The sequence below is a fragment of the Chiloscyllium plagiosum genome, chromosome 4 (genome assembly GCF_004010195.1).
Source record: "Chiloscyllium plagiosum isolate BGI_BamShark_2017 chromosome 4, ASM401019v2, whole genome shotgun sequence".
Classification (NCBI taxonomy): Eukaryota; Metazoa; Chordata; class Chondrichthyes; order Orectolobiformes; family Hemiscylliidae; genus Chiloscyllium; species Chiloscyllium plagiosum.
The window spans coordinates 58,765,668-58,780,872 of NC_057713.1; the positions used below are offsets into that span (position 1 = coordinate 58,765,668).

At 41.8% G+C, this 15,205-nt stretch overlaps 1 protein-coding gene across 4 annotated transcripts in view; it reads right to left on the bottom strand.

The window, feature by feature from the left end:
* The window catches only part of LOC122549069 (coiled-coil domain-containing protein 178), a 388,456-nt gene that overhangs the window by 249,783 nt on the left and 123,468 nt on the right, over positions 1 to 15,205 (bottom strand). For all 4 annotated transcript variants that reach the window (XM_043688277.1, XM_043688275.1, XM_043688278.1 and 1 more), the window contains one exon: positions 13,253 to 13,414. In XM_043688277.1, the coding sequence (XP_043544212.1) occupies positions 13,253 to 13,414 (162 nt within the window). The remainder of the gene's footprint in view (positions 1 to 13,252; positions 13,415 to 15,205) is intronic.

A 15,205-nucleotide genomic window follows, 5' to 3' on the forward strand; every position in this document is an offset into this window, starting at 1 on the left:
GGGGAGATGATAACCTAGTGGTTTTATTTCTAGACCTTGATCAGATAGGTCAATGGGAGATAAATGTGAGATGTTGTATTTTGGTAAGGCAAACCAGGCTGGGACTTGTACAATTAATGGTAGGGCCCTGGGGAATGTTGCATAAAGAGACCTAGGAGAGCAGGTGCAGGTCCTTGAAAGTGGAGTCGCAGGTAGAAAGGATAGTGAAGGGGGCATTGAGTATGTTTGCCTTCATTGGTCAGTACACTGAGTATAGAAGTTGGGATGTCATGTTGTAGTTATATCGGACATTGATGAGACCACTTTTAGAACACTGTATACAATTCTGGTCGGCCTTCTACAGGAAGAATGGCATTAAATTTGAGAGTGTGTAGAAAATATTTACAAGGATATTGCCGGGAATGGAGGGTTTAAGAAATAGAGAGAGGCTGAATAGGCTGAGGCTTTTTCCCCCAGAGTGTTGGAGGCTGAAGGGTGATCTTAAAGACATTTATAAAATCATAAATGGCATGGATAGGATGAATAACTAAGGCATTTTTCCTAGGTCTGGGGATGGGAAGCTGGGGGAGGGGTGCTATGGAGGAGTCCAAAACAAGAGGGTATAGGTTTAAGGTGAGAGGGGAAAGATTTACAAAGGACCTGAGGGGTAACTTTTTCATGCAGAGGGTGAAGCTTATATGGAAGGAAGTGATGGAGGCACATACAATTACAATAATTAAAAGGCATCTGAATGGGTATACGAATAGGAAGCATTAAGAGGGATATGAGCCAAATGTTAGCAAATGAGACGAGGTCAGATTGGGATATCTGGTCAGCACAGACGAGTTGGACCTAGGGGTCTGTTTCTGTGCTGTATGACGCTCTGACTCTTAATCCAGAGACCCAGGTAATATTCTGGGGACCTGGATTCGAATACTGGCAGATGGTGAAATCTGAATTCAATAAAACTCTGGATTTAAGAGTCAAACGATGGTCACAAAATCATTGTCAATTTTAGAAAACACCATCTGGTTCATTAATATTCTTTAGGGAAGAAAAATGCCATCCTTATCTGGTCTGGCCTACATGTGAGCTGCAGTTACCTGTGGGTAATTAGGGGTGGGCAATAAATGCTGGCCCAGCATGTGGTGAAGTAAGCTGAATGGCTGACTCCTGTTTCTGTATTCCTATGCTGACCAAAGCCCATGTCCCGTGAATGAATAAGAACTTGTCATCCTGGATTTGGAATGGGAAATCATGATTGATAGATTTGTTGGAGATTTATTTGAGGAAGTGACTAGCAAAATTTATTAAAGGAGAATCCCAATGGATGTAGCATATTTTGATTGTCAGAAGGCTTTGCTGAAGTTACTGCATCTTAGGCTGTCTCGAAGGAATAAAACACTTAGGAAAGGAAGCAATGTACCGGCATGATTAATGATTGACTAACAGATGGAAAACAGAGAAGGAACAAACTGGTCTTCATGTTGACAGGCAATGACTAGTGGGGTACTATAAAGATTAGTTCTTGGGACCCAGCTGTTCACAAGATATCAATGATTTGGAGGTGGGAACCAAAAGTAAGATTTCCAAATTTGATGATGATAGAAAGCTAAGTGGGAATGTGTTCCTTAAAACTACTATACCAACAGTACATGGACTACAACAGTTCAGGAAGATGGCCTTCCAACACCTTCAAGGGCCGTTAGGGATGGGTTGCATTGAGTGATGCCTACACACATGAATTAATACATTTTTTAAAAAATTCAAAACTACCATGTATTTCTACCATTGAAGTCACAGCGATCTCTGGGCCATTACAACTGATATTACTTTCCAAAGGCACCGCCATACTCTGACAGAAATAACTTAGCATAAGAAACAATTATAATTATAGTGTTGGAAGGGTTTTGATGCATTTTGGATAATATTCCAAAATATGAGGTGGGCTCATTTAAGTATTTTGGTGGTGTTCCCAGTATTTAGGAACACGAACATGGGAATTCAGAAACAGGAGTTGGCCATTCAGCCTACCTTGCCATTCAATTTGATTGTGGTTGATAGAATACTTCAATGCTTTTTCCTCACTCCATCCCCATAACCTTGTACACCTTAAATAATAGCAAATACAGAATCTTCAGAGGATTCCAATCTTCTGAGTAAATAAAAGATACTTTCCAAATGTTACGTATATCTGTGTATTTATTAAGGAATTTAAAAATATTCCTTGAATATGTCAAAAAACATTAAAAACCAAAAGATTTAGTCTCAAGACATGAGCAAGAAATTTATTTTATAATACTTAAAAATGATCATGGCAGCTCAATCGTAAGGTGCCAGAAGCTACTGGAAGACACAGAGCTTTCAACCATTAAATTTTTTGACATTTCGAATTTACATTGTAATGGCGGAGAAAACCTCAAATTGTACCCCAAGTGACTAAAGGTGCAGCAACAAAGCTGGTCTCCGTAGTCTCCATTAATCAGTCATTCTGAAAGACAATGTGCTTTGGAAGGTGGAGAGTGGGGAACAGATACTATTGCTGGAGAAAAGCAGAAGATCTATGAAGATGCTATCATGAATAGAGTGAGGGAGGTCGTGTTAAAGTACAATCACTAAAAGTGCCAAAAGCAATAAATGTTGGGGTGGCGGGAAGATGTGAAAGTTCCTTCATCAAAGGTTGGAGACATTCTGCAAGGAACACTAGGGATCAGTGTAATATTCTTCAAGAGAGTAGCAACGGAAAGGTTTTGGAGATGTAGACTGCAAAGAATGTATAAGACACAGGAAGAATACACCTGAAATTGAGCTGATCCACACAGTCTTCATGGCTCCTCTGAGGAGGAGAAGCAGAAAAGAGAATTGGAAATAAGGCACCGAGAGGACCATAGAAACAACAGCAGGAATTACAAGAGGACATGCTTCTGGTTAGGTGTGCTACAGAAAGATGAAAGAGCAAGTAACAACAGTCTGCCATGTGAAGAAGGGTTTATTCCTGGTAAAGGGTATACAATATATGGTTCAACAAACTACAGATGTCCAAGTAATAACTTAAGTGCAGATTGAGGCTCCCAGAAAGATTTACATTGCAACATGCTGCCACGTTATATTGAGATATATTGAGTTTAGTTACATCTTTTTAAGAATCCACGGAATGTGTGGAATCTGAACAGCCTGGGGCCTGTCAGTGCATAAGCTGCATGTGAGACAAGTAAGGCTCCCACGGTATACCCAGCAGCCTTTACCAACAGGAAAGCATCCATTCCAACGATGCACATAGTCATAGAGACATAGATATGTACAGCATGGAAAGAGACACTTCGATCCAATTCATCCATGTCGACCAGATATCCCAAACTAATCTCGTCTCACTTGCCAGCACCTGGCCCATATCCCTCTAAACCCTTTCTAGTTATATACTCGTCCAGATGTCTTTTAAATGTTGCAATTGTACCAGCCTCTACCACTTCCTCTGGCAGCTAATTCCATACACACACCACCCTCTGCATGAAAAGGTTGCCTTTTAGGTCCCTTTTATATTTCACCCTAAATCTATGCCCTCTAGTTCTGGACTAGCCCACCCTAGGGAAAAGACTATCTATTTATCCTATCCATGCCCCTCATGATTTTAGAAACTGAGGTCACCCCTCAGCCTCCGACATTCCAGGGAAAACATCCCCATTCTATTCAGCCTCTCCCTATAGCTCAAATTCTCCAACCCTGGCAACATCCTTGTAAATCTTTTCTTAACCCTTTCAAGTTTCACAACATCCTTCCAATAGGAATGAGACCAGAATTGCACGGAATATTCCAAAATATTCCAACCTATACAGTCGCAACATGACCTCCCATCTCCTATACTCAATGTTCTGACCAATAAAGGGAAGTATACCAGACTCCTTCTTCACTATCCTGTCTACCAGTGACTCTACTTTCAAGGAGCTATGAACCTGCACTCCAAGGTCTCTTTGTTTAGCAACACTCCCTCAGACCTTACCATTAAGTGTATAAGTCCTGCTAAGATTTGCTTTCCCAAAATGCAGCTCCTCGCATTTATCTAAATTAAACTTCATCTGCCACTCCATGGCCCATTGGCCCATCTGACCCAGATCCCATTGTATTCTGAGGTAACCTGCTTCGCTGTCCACTACACCTCCAATTTTGGTGTCATCTGCAAACTTACTAACTATATCTCCTCTGTTCACATCCAAATCATATATATAAATGACGAAACGTAGTGGATCCAGCACTTATCCTTGTGGCACTCCACTGGTCACAGGCCTCCAGTCGAAAAACAACCCTCCACCAACACCCTCTGTCTTCTACCTTCGAGCCAGTTCTGTATCCAAATGGTTAGTTCTCCCTGTATTCCTTGAAATCTAACCTTGCTAACCAGTCTCCCATTGGGAATCTTGTCGAATGGCTTACTGAAGTCCAATTAGACCACATCCACTGCTCTGCCCTTATCAATCCTCTGTTACTTCTTCAAAAAAGTCAATCAAGTTTGTGAGACATAATATCCTATGCACAAAGCCATGCTGACTTTCCCTAATCAGTCCCTGTCTTTCCAAATACATGTACATCCTGTCCCTCAGGATTCCCTCCAACAACTTGCCCACCACTGACATCAGGCACACCAGTCTATAGTTCCCTGGCTTGTCCTTACCACCTTTCTTAAATAGTGGTACCATTTTTGCCAGCCTCCAGTCTTCCAGCACCTCACCTGTGCCTATCAATGACATAAATATCTCAGCAAGGGGCCCAGCAATCACTTCCCCAGCCTCCCACAGAGTTCTAGAGTACATCTGATCAGATTGTGGGGATTTATCCACTTTTAGGTGTTTCAAGACATCCAGCACTTCCTCCTCTGCAATATGGACATTTTTCAAGATGTCACCATCTATTTCCATACATCCTATATCTTCCATGCCTTTCTTCACAGTGAACACTGATGCAAAATACTCGTTTATTATCTCTCCCATCTCCTGCGGCTCCACACAAAGGCTGCCTTGCTGATTTTTAAGGGGCTCTATTCTCGCCCTAGTTACCCTCTTGTCCTTAATGTATTTGTAAAATCCCTTTGGATTCACCTTAACCCTGTATGCCAAAGCTATCTCATGTCTCCTTTTTGTCCTCCTGACTTCCCTCTTAAGTATACTCCTACTGCCTTTGTACTCTTCTAAGGATTCACTTGATCTCTCCTGTCAATACATGTCATGTCCTGTCAATGGATATGCTTCCTTCTTTTTCTTAACTAAACTCTTAATTTCTCTAGTCATCCATTATTCCCTACACCTACCAGCCTTTCCTTTCACCCTAACTGGAATATACCATCTCTGGACTCTCATCTCATTTTTGAAGGCTTCCCATTTTCCAGCCGTCCCTTTACCTGAGAACATCTGGCCACAATCAACGTTCTTGCATATCATTGCCAAAATTAGCCTTCCTCCAATTTAGAACTTCAACTTTTACATCTGGTCTATCCTTTTCCATCACTAAAACTAATAGAATTATGGTCACTGGCCCCACAGTGCTCCCCCACTGACACCTCAGTCACCTGCCCTGCCTTATTTCCCAAGAGTAGGTCAAGTTTTGCACCTTCTCTAGTAGGTACATCCATATACTGAATCAGAAAATGTTCCTGTACATACTTAAATTCCTCTCCATCTAAACCCTTAACACTATGGCAGTCCCAGTCGATGTTTGGAAAGTTAAAATCCCCTGCCATAACCACCCTATTATTCTTACAGATAACTGAAATCTCCTGACAAATTTGTTTCTCAATTTCTTACTGACCCTATTAGGGGATCTATAATACAATCCCAATAAGGTGATCATACCTTTCCTATTTCTCAGTTGCACCCAAATAACTTCCCTGGATGTATTTCCAGGAATATCCTTCCTCAGTACAGCCGTCATGCTATACCTTATCAAAAATGCCACTTCCCCTCCTCTCTTGCCTCCCTTTCTATCCTTCCTGTAGCATTTGTATCCTGGAACATTAAGCTGCCATTCCTGTCCATCCCTGAGCCATGTTTCTGTAATTGCTAGGATATCCCAGTCCAATTTTCCTAACCATGCCCTGAGTTCATCTGCCTTCCCTGTTCGGCCTCTTGCATTGAAATAAATGCAGTTTAATTTATCAGCCCTACCTTGTTCTCTGCTTTGTCCCTGCCTGCCCTGACAGTTTGACTTGCTTCTTTTCTCAATGGTACCAGACTCAGATTGATACCCCACCTTCCCTCCCCCGCCACCTCCACCAACCTTACTAGTTTAAATTCTCCCGAGCAGCTCTAGCAAATCTCCCTGCCAGTATATTAGTCCCCTTCAAACTCAGGTACAATCCATCCTTCTTGTACAGGTCACTTCTACCCCAGAAGAGATTCCAATGATCCAAAAATATGCATCCTTCTCCCATATACGAGCTCCTCATCTCTTCAAGCAAATCGTTCCAGAATGCTCAAGATTTCTGAAAAGCACAAAACTCATCGGAATTCAAGCAGTCCCAGCAGTTTTGAATTAATTAGTGGGATGTGGTAGTCACAGGCCAGGATAGGGTGATTAAGGTGGTTAATTCCTTTATTGGCTGAGGAATAAAATACAACAGTAGGCAGGTAACTGGAACTGTACACAGTACATAATTAGTTAGATCATGACCTGAATATTGTGTGCACGTCTGATCATCTGATTCCAAAAAGGATGTAATTACATTGGAAAGGATACAGAGGACATTTACTTGGATATTACAAGCACTGGAAAAGTGCAGATAAAAGATTGGGTAGACTGGAGTTGTTCTTCTTGGAAGAGAGGAAGTGAGTGAGATTTGATTGGAGTGTGCAGAATTGTAAGGAAATAGGCTAAAGTGGATGGGAAAGACAATTGCCTTAACAGAGGGTGATAGGTTCCTGGAGTTCTCTGTCTGAAAAGGTAGTAGAGGAATTAACCTTCAACTCATTTAAAAGTTGTCCTGATATGCAGGGCCTCGAATGCCACAATCTACAGGGCTACTGACCAAATGCCTAAGAAATTGGGTGTAGGGTGGTGGCTGAATGGATTCAGGCACAGTGAGGCCAGGGCATCCTCTGATACCACTTCAGAACCTGCTTGAGACAGACAGAATCAGGATCCTCTCCTTATAATGGGTGAAGAACTATTTGATGAACATCACACCACCTGTTTTAACTCTTTCTGCTATACTGTGAGCTGTTTGTCTCCTGGAATGAAGAGAGACAGGCATTATAAGAGAAGAAATTGGGTGAAACAGGTGTTGCTTTTGCTGCAGGTGGAGAGATGAGGAAATCTTTTACATTGGAGGCAGTGCTGAATGCAGGGTGGATCTCTGGTCAGAAGGACAGTGCATGGAGTTATTTGGGTGGAACTAAGAAATACAAGGGGCAACAGACATTGGTTAGAGTTATTTGTAGGCCACTAAATCATAGTGGTATTGTAAGGCATGGCATAAATCGGAGATGAGAGAAGCTTGTTGCTTGTGAAATACAGTATTCAAGGGTGGCTCAACCTGCATAGACGCTGGTTAAAAAAAAGAATATGAAAACCATGGAGAATGCACTTCGGGTGTGATATATGGATGCTTTGCAGCATGTTTCAGAGCCAACTAGAGGACAGGCTACTTTGAATATAGTTTTACATAATGAAAAAGGAATATCTAACAATCTTGTTTTAAAAGAAATTTTAGGGATGAGTGACCAATATGATAGAATTTTACATTATGTTTGAAAATGAGGTAGTCCAACTGGAAACAAAGCTGTTAAATTTAAATAAGGAAAATTATGAAAGCATGAGGCACAAGTTGGCTGAGCTGGATTGGGAAAATATTTTTAAAAACTCAACTGTACATTGGTAATGATAGTCTTTATAGAACTATGTATCTATAATCTCTTTGTTTACCTACCCATTTCATATATCTCTCTCTGGACTCTGTCTCCACTTATTCATTCCACCCCTGATGAAAGGTCATCGGACTGGAAATATTAACTCTGCTTTCTGTCCATAGTTCTGCTGAGAGTTTCCAGCAATTTGTTTTTGTGTATTGAACTAACACATATCTTACACAGTGTCCAACCATCCTCAAGGTGCAAAATCTCACAGCCAACCACAGCTGACAAAGAAAATTAAAGATTGCAAAAAGCGACTATGACGTAACCAGAAATTGTAATAAAACTGAGAATGAAGAAGTTTTTACAATCCAGTAAAAGAGGACCAGGAAACTAGTAAGGAATGAAGAATAGAATAAGAATGCAATCTAGCAATAAAACATAAAATGGATGAAAAGGCTTCTATGGGAATCTATAAGGTAAACCTTTGGTTAAGAATAATGTGGGCCCAAATGAGAGTCAAGAGAATTTAAAATGGGGAAAAGAGAAATAGTAGAAAAGCTAAATGATTACTGTGGTGCCTGTTTTCAGCTAAGGAAAATGCTAAAAAATCTCCCAGAATCAGAGATTCAAATGGCTTGTGAGAACATGGAGTTGAAAGAAATTGATATTATTCTGAAGGTTATACTGGAGACATTAATGGAGCTGAAAGCTGATAAATGTTTGGTTCTGATAGTGTAAATCCAGAGTTTCAAAGGAGGTGGCCAGAGATGTAGTTGATATACTGGTGATTGTCTTCCAAAATTTGATACTGTAATGGTTACTGCACAAAAGAAATTTGCAAATGGAGAGTGTGTGGGCATATTGGACCTGTATTCTCTAGAGTTTTGAAGAATGAGAGGTTATCTCATTGAAACCTATGAAACACCTCAAGGAACAGACTGGGTAGAAATAGGTACAATGTTTCCCCAGTTGTGGAGTTTAGAACTGGGGGCACAATTTTAAAATAAGGGTGATGTCATTTAGGATTAAGATGAGAATCTATTTTATTCAGTGAGCTGTGAATCTTTTCTACCTCAGTGGCCTGTGAAAGCTCAGTCATTAACTATGCTTAAAGTAGAGGTTGATAGATTTCTGATTACCAATGGCTTAAAGGATTATGGGAATAGTGTGGGTAAATGGCACTGAAGCTTTCCAATAGCCATAATCATGCTGTATGGCAGACCAGACCTGACAGGCTGAATGGCCTACTGCTGTTTCAATGTTCCAAATGACAGCTGTCAACTGCAGCAAATTGAAATCAGATGAACGTGCAGTTGATCAACCTCAAATATCTTTCTTTGCACATAAGAATCTATGAGTGAATCTGCTCCTCCTCCTCTGAGAAAGTGTCATATATTAAGCTACTTCTTTTCTAGCTCTCCAAGCAGTCCGTGAGTTACAAACAGTATCCAGTTCCCCAAGTGCAAGGATGCGAACGGATGCATGCATACAAGAAAACAACCAGTAAAAGAGGATAATGGAGGGGTTTGCAGTGGGGGATATGGTGAACAGCTGAGGAATATAGATTAATCATGGTCAGGACTCCTATGTTACCCCATCCTCATCATCCTGTTCTTCACTATGACTGTCATAGTACTTAAGGGAGAAGGAATTATACTATCAAAGTACAATTAGAGTGACACAAGAAATTTTCATGTAAATGTCTCCCAGTTTAAATTGACCATAACTAATTTTCATTTAGTGTGATATGTAACAAATGAAATGTTTAGGTCCATAGATGGATGCTCGAAGCAAGCCCTGTAAACGTACATAAAAATAGATCTAATTGCAATGATGCAAACATTCATAGCTGCAGTGGTATCAAAGGCAGTCAGCTTTGTGACAATGAATAAATTCTTCACTTTATCTCAAAATAGTATCGATATCTTACAAGTAACAATTTACAACACATTGTCTCCTAAGAGTTCCTAAAAAAATATTTAAAGAACACAAGATTTTGATGGCCTATTGGTTGAATGGTATAAAACTTATTTCTAGATATTTTCCTAATCAATCTGCTCCTGGATATTATTTCACACTTTTGGAGAAGGTGGGACTTGAACCTGGGCTTCCTGGTTCAGAGGTAGGGATATTATCATTACACAGTTAGAGCCTTAAGACTTAATTTTAAACTTTGATATATAATTCTGTACACCTTGCTATATTAAAGTTAGTGTTAGTACTAATTACACATTTGTATCATTGAACATTTATTCACTATACATGTCAAAATCTTCCAATGTTGCATAAACATGACAATTTAGAAGTAATAACAACATTTAACATTTGCACACTTTATTTAAAATACCATAATTACTCTTGGTTGCCAAACAGTTCTTCTGCCACTTTTAAGACTGTTAAATACACAAGACTGCACTATGACATTTGACTTTTACCACACCTACCACAGCTGAAAGTGACTAAAGATATTAACATTGCCACAACATCTTTCACTGCCATCAAATAATTAGTTTAAAATCACATGTTCTGAACATTATATTTTCAGTTCTGTATATTAATACAGGAGTTCTATCTATAAAGATATTGCCAGAACATTTCTTGACTCAAGGAAAATAAAAATCAACATCAATTCCTGCTTGGCAGACTACCCTGCATTTCAGGGGTTCCCAAACTGTGTTTGGTGCCAAGAGCTCCCTTTCTGCCAAGGTATCAGCTCTAGGCCTGATGAAATACATTTCCATCTTTTGCTGAAGTTTGGTGGGCATAACCTAATGAAATCAGCTGTGAGGCCTGATTGCTGTACCCAACAGAACCTGAAAACTGGTAAGGGAGAAAAAAATGTTACTGTCAGTTTTCTGGTCATTCCCTGGCCACCCCACATCTCTCACATCATGCTGCTCTACTCAACCTCCAGTTCTCACACTCTTACCACCTCCCAGCTCTACTTCCTCACCATAGCTCTCACAACTTTACTCTTCCCCCCATCCTCCACAGTTCTTCTCCCCTCCCACTTCTCTCACATTCTTATTTCCATAGTCACAACTATGTAAATCCAACCCATCAGCTCTCACATCATTACCACTCCAACTCACCGCTTTCATAGCCCTCCACCTCCTCCGCACAACTCTCAAATGTCATATACCAGGTTTGCCCAAGAAGCAACTGCTGAGTTGTACTATGCAGTGCACTAAGCCTTTGTCCAAAATAATCATCAGTGTAACTGTAAGTCCTCCAATTAAAGCTATTTCGCTTCTGTGTTTCCTACTTAGAGGCTCATTATTTAACATATCAGCAGCAAATGTAATAGAGGAACAGTCAGTGATTCACTAAGCCTGAGGCCCAGAGCTCTGTCGCAGGGTCTGCTGGTCAGGGACGGTAGACGCTAACATAATGCAAGGTGAACCATGGGAGCTGGTCTGTCATGCTGAAGAAGGGGTATGAGAGACAGGATGTCATGATGAGGTAAAGGTAATCTGGAAATCTAAAATAAACACAGAAAATGCTGGAGAAACTCCGCAGGTCACCAGAATTCAACGTTCTTCAGAAGAGTTATATCAGCTTTAAATTGACCACAAGCTTCTAGTTACCTGCCACTTCAACACATCTGTGTTCCCATGCCAACATTTCTATCTCAGACCTGCTGCAGTGCTCCAACAAGGCTCAGCATGAGCTAAAAGAACAGCTTCACATTTTCCACTTGGGGACCTTGCAACCTTCAAGACTGAATATTAAGTTCAATAATTTTAGAACCTGAGCACCTTCTTCCATGTCCTTTACCCATCCTATACCCCAGGTCGTGTCATGATATAAATGCTTTCAGCACAGTCAGCCCACTTTCATATACTTATGGCTCCCAATAACAGTTCTTCATTTGTGCTGGCTTACCATTATCCATCCATTTGTCTGCTTATCTTTCTCTCCTCTGGGCTTCATCTCCACCTATCGCTTTACTGCCCCACCTCTGCCCCTACTACCTTTCATCATTTGTAAAGAAGGGTCTCTGGATCCAAAACATTAACTCTGCATTCTCTCCATAGATATTACTAGGCCTACTGAGTTTTTCCAGCTTTATTTGTGTTTGTGCCTTGCTGGGGTAACAGAATGAAAGTCAGGCCTGTGGCCTAGCAAAGTAAATTTAGCAGTTGCTCAAGAGCTTTTATTTCCCAGGCTCTGAGGGATGCCTACATCATCTGAGCAGCACTTGGGAGTCTTGTCTTTCTCTCTCTCTAGCTTTTTCCTAACCAAGAAGGTTTGATTAGTTAGCCATCAGATTAGCTTATTTTTTTAAAATGATAGATTTATTAAATTTGAATTTCACTATTTGTCAATTTGGAATTCAAACACATGCCCTGAGACTATCAGCCTGACTCTCTTGGTTATTAGTCAATGTCACTGTCACAACATCTGCACCTTCCCCCTCCTCTGATGCTTGGCACGTTTAATGATCATTCTTATTAATTACTCATTCAAATGATCAATTTATTGCTTTGCAATTTTTTTTCATGTAATTCATCCTTATTGTTGTGGTAGTCCTGATCTTCTGGCTGAGTGAGAGAGAAATATTAACATGTAGTTGCCAGCTTGCAAAAAGGTTAAACACCCTGCCCTACACGTCCCTTCTGCCATAGTTGTCACAGTTCTACACATCCCTATAGCTCTCACAGCTCTTGTGACTCCAGATACTCATAATTTTACCACCCACTCCACTGACAACTACAGCTCTCACAATTCTACAATCCCACCCCCACAACTCTTATACCTCTGTCCCACCCTCACAGCTCTACACCAACAGCTCTCACAGGTCTACACCAACCTCTGTGATAGATATCACAGCTTTTTCACACCCTCACATTTCTATGCTATGCTGTCACACCTTTATCACTACAGCTGAACACACCCAAACATCCCCCATCCCCACCATCACCACCATAGCTCTCACACATCTATCCACCTTCAGCTTTCACAAATTTACACTCTCACCACAGATGTATCTGCCTCCCAGAGCACTCATGGCTCCGCTCCACCCCACCCTGCCATATCTCCCACACCGCCCCACAGTTTTCACACCTCTGAGCCAACAGCTTTCATTCTGGGATCACATCAACATTTCAGAGTCAAAATGGAGTCAAGGTGGGAAAAGGTATGAGATATATTGCTCCAGATATATTTACTACATACAGTATGATCAATATAATACAATTTGGCACTAAAACTGTTTTGATTTCCTTTCAATAGAAAACTTGCTTGTGTGAAGATATCTGAAGATAAAAGATCTGAAATCACTGAATTCTGAGACCTTTAGGAGATTCATATGGAAAGAATCAAAACCAATCAGTCAATTTTATGAAGCTATAAAATGATTAATATTATGAATTCAATGAAATATTTACCCCCTCTACAGGGCAAATTATCTTAAAGTTCTTCAAGAAACTTACTTCATTTTGGGCCTTGTGTATGGCTTCAAGTTCTTTAAACTTGGCTTCAATACTTTCAACAATCTTCTCAGCTTGTGTAACCTTTTTTAAAACACTTTCCTTCTTCTTTTCAGCACCCTCCTTAATACGATTTAGTTCATCAGCCTCTGCTTTAGCCTTGACCTATGTTTGGACAACAGTAGTATAATACAATTATATCTACAAACATCTGAGAAATAGGTATTCGTTTAAAAGACTATTTTCAATATTAATCCTTTATACATAAATCAGTTTGGTGAGTGATTTCAGATACATCACAGCAAATCAGTTGGATTTTATGTATGCTCCCACTCCATTGGTGTGTTGGGAAGTAAGGTGGGGACAGCTTGTAAAATGCGGTGTGTGACCCTCCCATGACCTTTCTGCCAATTCTTCCTTTTTACATGGAAAGGGAAGGTGCAGGCAACCTATACTTCCTTTGGTCTATTGAGACCAATGGCCATGTAAGTACCTTATTCCAACTCTGCCACTATTTTACTCTTTTCCAACTGCTGCCGAGTCATTAATCGCCTCAACCTATCTACCCCCTCCCCCACTCTAACCTCTCACCCTCAACGCGCAGCCCTCCACTCCCTCTGCTCCAATCACAACCTCACCATCAAACCAGCGGATAAAGGGGATGCAGTGGCAGTTCGGCACACTGACCTCTACACCGCTGAAGCCAGGCACCAACTCGAAGACAATTCCTCCTACCGCCCCCTCGACCATGCACTCACCCCCCTCCCATCCCCAAACCATCATCTCCCAGACCATACACAACCTCATCACCTCAGGAGATCTCCCACCCACAGCTTCCAACCTCATACTCCGGGAACTCCGCACCGCCCGATTCTACCTCCTTCCCAAGATCCACAAGCCTGGCCATCCTGGCCGACCCACTGTCTCAGCATGCTCCTGCTCCACCGAACTCATCCCTCTCTACCTACCTTGATACTGTCCTATCCCCCGAGACCAGGAACTCCCCACATATGTTCGAGACACCACCCATGCCCTCCACCTCCTCCAAGACTTCTGTTTCCCCGGCCCCCAATGCCTCATCTTCACCAGGGACATCCAATCCCTCTACATCTCCAACGACATGACCAGGGCCCACATGCCCTCTGTTTCTTCCTTTCCTGATGCCCCAACAATACCCTTCCACTGACACTCTCATTTGTTTGGCTGAACTGATCCTCACCTTTAACAATTTCTCCCTCGAATCCTCCCACTTCCTCCAGACCAAAGGCGTAGCCATGGGTCCCAGCTATGCCTGTCTCTGTCGACTACGTAGAACAGTCCATCTTCCGTAGTTACACCGGCACCACTCCCCACCTCTTCCTCCGCTACATTGATGACTGCATCGGCGCCACCTTGTGCTCCCGCGAGGAGGTTGAGCAGTTCATCAACTTCACCAACACAATCCACCCCGACCTTAAATTCACCTGGACCATCTGTGACCCTCCCTCCCCTTCGTGGACCTCTCCATCTCCATCAATGATGACACTGACATTTTTTACAAACCCACCGATTCTCACAGCTACCTGGATTACACCTCTTCCCACCCTACCTCCTGCAAAAATGCCATCCCGTATTCCCAATTGCTCCATCTCTGCCGTATCTACTCCCAGGAGGACCAGTTCCACCACAGAACATACCGGATGGCCTCCTTCTTCAAAGATGCCAATTCCCCTTCCCATGTGGTTGAAGATGCCCTCCAACGCATCTCAGCCAAATCCGCATCTCCGCCTTCAAACCCCACCCCTCCAACCGTAACAAGGACAGAACCTCCCTGGTCCTCAACTTCCACCCTACCAACCTTCGCATAAACCAAATCAACATTTCCGCCACCTCCAAACGGACCCCACCACCAGGGATATATTTCCCTACCCACCCCTTTCCACTTTCCGCAAAGACTGTTCCCTCTGTGACTACCTG